The sequence below is a fragment of the Ahaetulla prasina genome, chromosome 7, assembly GCF_028640845.1.
Source record: "Ahaetulla prasina isolate Xishuangbanna chromosome 7, ASM2864084v1, whole genome shotgun sequence".
In the NCBI taxonomy this organism is placed as follows: domain Eukaryota; kingdom Metazoa; phylum Chordata; class Lepidosauria; order Squamata; family Colubridae; genus Ahaetulla; species Ahaetulla prasina.
Window position 1 is genome coordinate 99,401,398 of NC_080545.1, and position 10,042 is coordinate 99,411,439.

The window sequence follows — 10,042 nt, forward strand, 5'->3', positions numbered from 1 at the left end:
AGACATAACAATTCATTTAACGACCGCTCAAAGTTACGACACTGAGAAAGTGACTGATGGCTGTTCTTCACGCTTACGACCGTTGCAACATCTCTAAAGTCACATGATCCAAATTCAAACTCTTAGCAACTGGCTCAGATTTATGACGGTCACAGTGTCCCGAGAGCACGCGATCCCCTTTTGCGACCTTCTGACATGCAAAGTCCACGGGGAAGCCGGATTCACTTAATGACTGCTGTGATTTATTGAACTAACCCTGGTGGCAAGAAAGGTTCTAAAATGGGACAAAACCCACATAACAAAGGGTCTCGCTTAGCAATTTTTTGGAATTTTGGGCTCCGTTGTGGTTGTAAGTCGAGGACTATCTGTGTTTCTCTATTTAATGTAAGATGTTCTGGACTTGAAAAATAAATAAATATAAATAGATTAGATAGATGATAGATAGTTTTAGATAATAGATAGATGACAGAGAGAGATGACTGATAGATGATAGATAATAGATAGATGATAGATAGATAGATAGATAGATAGATAGATAGATAGATAGATAGATAGATAGATAGATAGATAATAGATAGTTAGAAAGAGAGAGCGAGAGATGACATAGAAGATAGCTAGATAGCTAGATAGAAGATAGATACAGAGAGAGATGACAGATAGATAGTAGATAGAAAGAAAGCGATAGATAGATAGATAGATAGATAGATAGATAGATAGATAGATAGATAGATAGATAGATAGATAGGTAGGTAGATAGATAGATAGATAGAAAGAGATAGATGATAGAAGATAGTTAGACAGTCAAATAAGTAGGTAGGCAGAAACAGACAAATGATGGATAATTAGATGGATATATAGAGGATGGATGAATGAATGTATAGATAATGGATGTGTAGATGGATGATAGAAATGATGGATAATTAGATGGATATATAGAGGATGGATGACTGAATGTATAGATAATGGATGTGTAGATGGATGATAGATAAATGATTGATAGATAGATAGATAGATAGATAGATAGATAGATAGATAGATAGATAGATAGATAGTAGAAGATAGATAGATAGATAGATAGATAATAGATAGAAAGAGAGAGTGAGAGATGACAGAGATAGAAGATAGATAGATAGATAGATAGATAGATAGATAGATAGATAGATAGATAGATAGATAGATAGATAGATAGTAGAAGATAGATAGATAGATAGATAGATAGATAATAGATAGAAAGAGAGAGTGAGAGATGACAGAGATAGAAGATAGATAGATAGATAGATAGATAGATAGATAGTAGAAGATAGATAGATAGATAGATAATAGATAGAAAGAGAGAGTGAGAGATGACAGAGATAGAAGATAGATAGATAGATAGATAGATAGATAGATAGATAGATAGATAGATAGATAGTAGAAGATAGATGATAGGTAGGTAGGTTGATAGATGAGAGAGAGAGAGAGGACAGTAGAAAGAAAGAGAGAGAGAGAGAGATAGAAAGAGATAGATGATAGAAGATAGATAGACAGACAGTCAGATAAGTAGGTAGGCAGAGACAGACAGACAAATAATGGATAATTAGATGGATATATAGAGGATGTGTAGATGGATGATAGATAGATGATAGATAGCTAGTAGATAGATAGATAATAAAGTAGCCAGTTCACATTCAACTTGTGAACAATCAGCACATTCACAAATGTTACTAGAAATCTTACATCAACATTTGATTTCTTTTCAATTTCCTTCAATAGGCCGTTCCCGGCGTGTGAATTCTTTTTTCTGAATGAGTCAGAGGCCAACTTTTCCAACTCACAAAGTTTACTAAAAGCCGCGAAAGCCTCTGCCTTTTTCATACAATCTGCCAACAGGGAAACGTTGGGCGAGCAGACTCTTGAAAAGAATGCTGGCCAGAAACGAACCGTGTTTATTGAATGGCATGTTGAATGGACTTGCAGTGCTGGATGACAGCCACAAGATGGCGCCCCATAATTACAAAAGCTGTTGGAACGCTCCAAGGAGGAATTTATTTTATTTTATTTTGTCACAACAGTATATTCTTATTCTTATTCTTATTTTAGCCTGGAACGTTTGAGAATGTTATACTTCATGCCTCCTCCTCCTCCACCACTTTTTCCCTAACCCAAGGACCTATCAGCTTTCCACTTATGATAATGATACCATTAAAGGAGTGGGGGGGGGGAGTTTTGGGAAGGCCCTGCCGCTATGCTAAATTATTGTAATTTTTTTCTGTTAAAAAAATACTGCTTTTTAAAGACTTTATCCAAACGGCAGCAAGTATTTTCATTTCGTATGCCTAGGAAGGATGAACTTGCCTCCAGAAGTCGTGAATGCTCCAACACTGGAAGTTTTTAAGAAGAGATAACCATTTGTCTGAAGTGGTGTAGGGTTTTCCTGCCTAGGCAGGGGGTTGGACTAGAAGACCTCCAAGGTCCCTTCCAAGTCTGTTTATTCTATTCTATTCTATTCTATTCTATTCTATCCTATCCTATCTATGCATAATTAAAAAATAAAATAAATGAATAAATGAATGAACAAACAAATAAATAAATAAATGGCAATAGCTAAGTATCTGAATTTGGCTTTCGTGACCCTGGGGATGCTCCAACGGTCGTAAGTGTGAAACACGGTCATAAGTCCCAATTTTTCAGTGCCGTTGTAACTTTGAACGGTTACTAAACAAATGACTGCAAATTGAGGATTAACTGTAAATCATTGCACAGCTTAATAAGATGAATTGCTTCTTTTATGCTTCCCAAACTTGATTTAATTTAGTTTAGCTTACTATACAGAACCATACAGAGGCAGTCCTCGACTTACAACAGTTCATTTAGTGATCGTTCCAAGTTACGACGTTGCTGAGAAATGGGATTTATGACCATTTTTCACACTTAACGGCAGCATCCCTGCAGATCATGCGATCAAAATGTTTGGCAACCGGTTCCTACCTCAAGTGACGACCACAAGCGAGCCCAAAATGTACGTTGCTAAGCAGAACATTCATTAAGTGAGCTTTGTCCTATTTTACGACTTTTCTTGCCGCTTTCGTTAAGGGAATCACCGCAGCTGTTAAATGAGTAACACGGTCGTTAAGTGAATCAGGCTCCCCCCCACACACACACCAATTGACTTGGCTTGTCAGAAGGTCGCAAAAGGGGATCACGTGATCCCGGGGACGCTGCAACCGTCGTATCTGTGAATCAGTGGTCAAGCATCCGAATGCAAATCATGGCAAATCAAGTATGAAAAATGGTCGTAAGTCGCATTTTTCAGTGCCGTTGTAACTCCAGTCACCTAAGTGAACCGTTGTAAGTCGAGGACTGCCTGCCTTTGTGACCGTTGCTGTCTGTCCCAAGGTCATGTGATCCCCCTTTTTTGTGACAAGCAAAGTCCATGGGAGGAAGTTGGATTCACTTAACAACCCGTGACACACTTAACAAATGTGGCAAGAGAGGTCGTCAAACGGGGTTTAAAAGCTCAGTTAACAAATGTCTCGCTTAACAACCGAAAACGTGGGGTTCCACTGTGGCCGTAAGTCGAGGACTACCGGTACGGACTCAGCTCCTGTAGAAAGTTAGCCAAGATCCTCACCCAGGGCCCACGTTCATAAACTTTCTCTCCTTCTTTGGTGCCACAGGCTCCGTGGTGCCACGATGACCCCCTCACGACTTCTTCTCCTTCTCCTGGTTCTCTCCACCGTGAAGACGGGCTGGTCCTTCAACGCCGACTCCATCTTCAGCTGCCTCAGCTCTGCTCTCGCCCAAGCCAAGGAGGACCTCATGGCTGAGAACTCTGTCCTGGAGAAGAGGACCTTCGTGGTCCCTCTGGAGGGCGACGAAGACTCCAACTCCTGGGAGGACATGGGGACCGAGAAGGAGAAACGGACTTTCCCGGCCGTCACGCGCTACGTCTCCCTCGCCCAGTCCAAAGGGAAGATCTCCCACAACCAGGCCAAGAACGACCGGCGCGCTAAGTTTACTCTTTCCTTGGACGTCCCAACCAACCTCATGAACATCCTCTTCCACATTGCCAAGGCCAAGAACCTCAGGGCCAAGGCGGCCACCAACGCTCAGCTGATGGCCCAGATCGGCCGGAGGAAGTGATGGGAGAGTCAGGAAAAGGTGGCCAAGGGGTAGGCCTCAACCCCACCTCCAGATCTTCAGGGATGGGATTGTCCGCTGTCGTACGCCAGAGATGGTCTCTTTTCTCCGTCTCTTGAAGCTCCCCGACCTTCGTTCCTTCTTTCTCTCTCTCTCTCTCTCTCTCTCTCATCCTTCCTCTTCTCAAGTTTCGTCACCGAAGAACTTTGGCTAAGTGGAGCTTAGGAGGCTTACCAAAAATAAAATAAAATGTTACGGAGAAAATATGTTCCTTGCTTTACACACCATGCAGGTCCCAATTAAAGCAGATTCTCTTGAGTTTCTAATTATTATTATTTTTTTGTTGCTGATGACACCGAGTCACTAATATATTTCACCCACAGCATCGGCCAAAATCACAAGCAACCTATGGCTTCTGAATTGTAGGGTGGCCTTGGTGGTCTCGGAGCTGGGTGGTTTTCTTGCAGACGTTTCATGACCCTGCTAGGGAACATCATCAGTGCTAGAAGGCATTGGGGTTTGTGGAGAGAGGAGGAGGAGGAGGAGGAGGAGGAGGAGGAGGAGGAGGAGGAGGAGGAGGATGGCGACTGTGGGTTCTTCGGTGCTCTGAGCTTGGTGGTTTTCTTGCAGACGTTTCATGACCCAACTAGGGAACATCATCAGTGCTAGAAGGGAGTGGGGTTTGTAGAGGGAAGAGGAGGAGGAGGAGGAGGAGGAGGAGGTGGTGGTGGTAGTGGTAGTGGAAGAGGAGCAGGAGAAGGAGGTGGTTGTGGAGGAGGAGGAGGACTGCGTGGTCCTTGGTGCTCTCTGAGCTTGGTGGTCTTCTTGCAGACGTTTCATGACCCAACTAGGGAACATCATCGGTGCTAGAAGGGAGTGGAGTTTGTGGAGAGAGAAGAAGGAGGAGGAGGAGGAGGAGGAGGAGGAGGAGGAGGAGGAGGAGGAGGAGGAGGAGGAGGAGGAGGAGGAGGAGGAGGATGGCGACTGTGGGTCTTCGGTGCTCTGAGCTTGGTGGTTTTCTTACAGACGTTTCATGACCCAACTAGGGAACATCATCGGTGCTAGAAGGGAGTGGAGTTTATGAAGAGGAGGAGGAGGAGAACTGTGGGGTCCTTGATGCTTTCTGGGCTTGTGTGATGACCCAGGGGGTGGCACGAAGGCAAAACAGCCAGAGAACCAGTACGAGTCCCTTTATTGGCACCAACTTTGCCCCCAATGTCCCGTTTGGAAGACTTCATTCAAACAGTCGGAAGGAATGCCAGGCAGGCAGGCGTGAAGGTTGCATCTGTTCTTTTTAGTTTAATGAAAAGAAGGACTGGGGGGTAACACGATAGCAGTCTTCCAATAATTGAGGGGCTGCCCCCAAGAAGGGGGGTGAGGGTCAAGCTATTCTCAACAGCACCTGAATGCAGGACGAGAAACAACGGATGGAAATTAATAGAGAAGCAACCTAGAATTAAGGAGGAATTTCCTGACAGTGAGAACAACTGTGAAAAATGGCCATAGGTCACATTTTTCAGTTCCGTTGTAACCTCGGACGGTCGCTAAACGAACTCTTGTAAGTCGAGGATTACCTCAATTAGATCCAGGCTGCAAAAATTTCAGGCAGCCACTAGATGGCATCAGAGAGAGAGAGAGAGAGATGCAGAAATTGTGTTGCTGCCCTCTAGAGGACCCCTGGGTGTTTGCAGCTGAGTTTGGGGGTCACCTGAATTCAGGCAGTTCTCAACTTACCATCAGGGACCAGAATTTTCATTGCTCAGCAAGGCGGTTCTTAAGAGAGTCATGCCCGATTTTACGACCTTCCTTGCCACGGTTGTTAAGCAAATCAGGCAGTTATTTCCCAAGCTGGCTTATCCCACTAACTTGGCTTGTCGGAAGTCATCTGGGAAGGTTACAAATGACGATTACTCGTCCCCAGAATGCTACGACCGTTGTAAATAAAGTGACTGAATTTTGATTATGAGACCATGGAGATACTGCAACTGGTTGTCTGTGAATAAATCACTTTTTCCAGCGCCGTTGTAACCTCGATTGGTCGCTAAACGAACCGGTTATAAGTCCAGGACGACCTGCATGAACATCTACGGCTGCAGAGCTATCTGAGTAAGATGTTTTCCTAGCAGAGCTGAAGGCAGAAGAAGAAAACCAGTGAGATCCCCAAATCTGCTCTAAATTATTGTATTCTAGTTTCTGGTTTCAGATTCGCACATCAATTTCAGAGATAAGGAAATGACACTGCATTGCAGTTGTTATTAACCAGAAGAAGAAGAAAAAAACAGAGGTGGATCACACTACAAAGATCTAATCTTGTGCTCCAGAAATGGGGGGAAAAAATAAAACCAAGGGAAATAGGAGCATTCCAGTTTTCTCCTAATTTACACGCCCTGCTCAAAAAAAAAACCATTTCCCTGAATTTATGAGCAGAACTCCCATTTTCCGAAACCGTAAATTGTAATTTTGGGGTCCTGACCTTAAAATCCAGATTTCGACAGACAATTTTTGGCCGGCCTCGTGGGGAAGAGTCAAAAATCGCTTTAAATCATGGTTCGGTTTTCTTGAAGCTTAGCGCGTTACGCAACCTCAGGATAGTATTTTACTTCCATCTCTTACCGGAATGGAACAGGGTGGAACAGGGTGGAACGGGGTTGTGAGAATTCAACCTTGGGTCTCGGTGGTGTCTTGATTATGTGGAGAGCTTGATAACAGGAGTTGTCCGTAGGGAGGTTAAACCTGCAAGATCATGGGATCATAGATCACTGCTCAAGGCAGGAGACCTTACACCATCCGAGTGGGTTTTCTTGAAACCCTCCAGCGATGAAGCCCCCACAAAAGCTGTTTCACTGATAACTGTTCGGACTTAATTTCTCCTTATTTCCATCCATCCATCCCTATCTATCTATCTATCTATCTATCTATCTATCTATCTATCTATCTATCTATCTATCTATCTATCTATCTCTTTTGATCTATCTATCTATCTATCTATCTATCTATCTATCTATCTATCCATCCATCCATCTATCTATTTATCTGTCATCTATATCATCTATCCATCATTAATCTATCTATCTATCATCTATCTCTTTTGATCCATCTATCTCTTTTGATCTATCTATCTATCTATCCATCCATCCATCTATCTATCTATCTATCATCTATCATCTATCATCATCTATATCTATTTATCTATCTATCTATCTATCATCTATCTATCTATTTATCTATCTATCATCTATATCATCTATCCATCATTAATCTAGCTATCTATCATCTATCTATCTCTTTTGATCTATTTATCTCTTTCTATCTTTCTATCTATCTATCTATCTATCTATCCATCCATCCATCATGTCTGTTTATCATCCATCTATCTATCTATCTATCATCTATCTATCTCTTTTGATCTATTTATCTCTTTCTATCTTTCTATCTATCTATCTATCTATCTATCCATCCATCCATCATGTCTGTTTATCATCCATCTATCTATCTATCTATCTATCTATCTATCTATCTATCTATCTATCTATCTATCTATCTATCATCTATCTATCTATTTATCTATCTGTCATCTATATCATCTATCCATCATTAATCTAGCTATCTATCATCTATCTATCTCTTTTGATCTATTTATCTCTTTCTATCTTTCTATCTATCTATCTATCTATCTATCTATCTATCTATCTATCTATCTATCCATCCATCATGTCTGTTTATCATCTATCTATCTATCTATCTATCTATCTATCTATCTATCTATCTATCTATCCATCCATCCATCCATCCATCCATCCATCCATCCATCATGTCTGTTTATCATCCATCTGTCTATCATGTCTGTCTATCGTCCATTCATCCATCCATCCCTCAACTCTCTCACACACTGACGGGATGCTAGCCAGATGAATACCGATGGATGCTGTGGGCTGGGACATTCTGCTCTCCCCTCCGCTCTGTTCCAACTGCCAGTTGCATTATATTAATGGGCGTCCAGCTAGTGTTTAATAACAACATACTTAACCCAGTTACTAAATCATTTTCCAGCTTTGCACAATACATTAAATCCGGGTGTCCAACTTCGGCACTTTAAGTGGACTTCAACTCCCAGAATTCCCCAGCCCGCCAGCTGAGGAATTCTGGGAGTTGAAGTCTGCCAGTCTTAAAGTTGCCAAGATAGGACAACTTTGCATTAAGCCATAAAATACCCAAACAAGGCAGATTATCTCACAATCCACCTAGCCACAAACCCAAACCAAAGCTAAAACTAACCAGATTTAGCCAATTGTGGGAATGCTGATTCTGCTACTAACCTGGTTAAGCATGTTATGCAAACACGGTCACACAGAGGAACAATGCCACGTTCACATAAGATCATTCGTTATCTGGCATGAGCCTATTTATCCCATCTTCCTATGCCAGAGGCAGGCCTGGTTCACACTGTCCCATTAAACCTTAATCTAACCTGGTTGGCTTCACCTCAGGGGGCTGTGTGCATCAAGCAATGATAGTTCACAAACCATATTTACAACATGGCTTTTTGGCTCATTGAGAAAACTCAACTTAACTATTCTTCCTCCACAAAACTATGATGAACCAAACCATGGGTTACCCATCATGTGTGAAGCCAGCCACAGACAGGACTTCTAAGAAGTGAGGCCTACACTCAACCCTACAAGCCTTGATGGGTATTGTGGGTTTTTGCTTCCATCAACATGTTGTGCCCCAGCCAATCAACCAGAGGAAACGAAGTACAATATATCCTAGTTGACAACACTGTAAAATTTTATTTTGTGGAGTTTTGTTTTGTTTTTAAAATTCAATCGATTGAGATGACCACACACCTCACAAATGTGACTTGGGGCAGCTAACAATTTAGGGGGTTCCGAATGCTCTCGGGGCTTGGTAGTTTCCTTGCAGACGTCTCATTACCAAACTAGGGAACATCATCAATCCTAGCTAACAACATATTAAACAATTTTAAAAAACCAACATTAGCAAGATTTTTTTAAAAAAACAACAACACAATGACATTTAAAAAACCAACAAAAAACGATAGCTGGGTTTTCACATCCCAAAAATATTATATATATATAATTTTTCTTTTTATTAATATAAATAAAAAAAGAGAAGCATATTCAAAATCCATATAGACAATGTGTTGTCTGGTTACAGTCCTTTTGAGCAATAAGCATCACAGTAAGGATACTCTAACAGTAATCTCACACTAACATGAGTAATCCCCTTATAACCTCAATACCTATTAATTGTTCATTAATAGGTCCAAATTAAATTAATAGTCCAAATTAATCAAAGTTAAAGATCGTTTTCATATCAAATGATCTAAGTGCCAAAGCCCATGCAACTACATAGCAAAAGAGGCTCTAAGAGTTGTAAACCTAATCTTGCGTAGCTTCTTTTCCAAAAACTCTACACTACTAACCAGAGCATATAAAACATTAGCTAGACCAATTCTTGAATACAGCTCGCCTGTCTGGAACCCATACCACGTTTCTGACATCAATACAATTGAACATGTCCAGAAATATTTTACAAGAAGAGTTCTCCGCTCCTCTGAATACAACAAAATACCTTATGCCACCAGACTTGAAATCCTGGGATTAGAAAACTTAGAAATCCACCGACTCCAACAAGATCTGTGTTTAACACACAAAATCATCTATTGCAATGTCCTTCCTGTTAAAGACTCCTTCAGCTTCAATCACAATAATACAAGAGCAAACAACAGATTCAAAGTTAATGTTGAATTCAATCTTGATTGCAGAAAATGTGACTTCAGTAACAGAGTTTTTAATGCTTGGAACACACTGCCTGACTCTGTGGTCTCTTCCCAAAATCCCCAAAGCTTTAACCAAAAACTGTCTACTATTGACCTCACCCCATTCCTAAGAGGACTATA

General features: G+C 41.3%; 1 protein-coding gene across 1 annotated transcript; it reads left to right on the top strand.

Moving 5' to 3' along the window:
- Nucleotides 1-3,672: 3,672 nt before the first annotated feature.
- Nucleotides 3,673-4,248, top strand: UCN3 (urocortin 3). Its single transcript, XM_058191363.1, has one exon. The coding sequence runs from the start codon at nt 3,673-3,675 to the stop codon at nt 4,120-4,122; it is 450 nt and encodes a 149-aa protein (XP_058047346.1). The 3' UTR covers nt 4,123-4,248.
- The last annotated feature ends 5,794 nt before the right edge of the window (nt 4,249-10,042 follow it).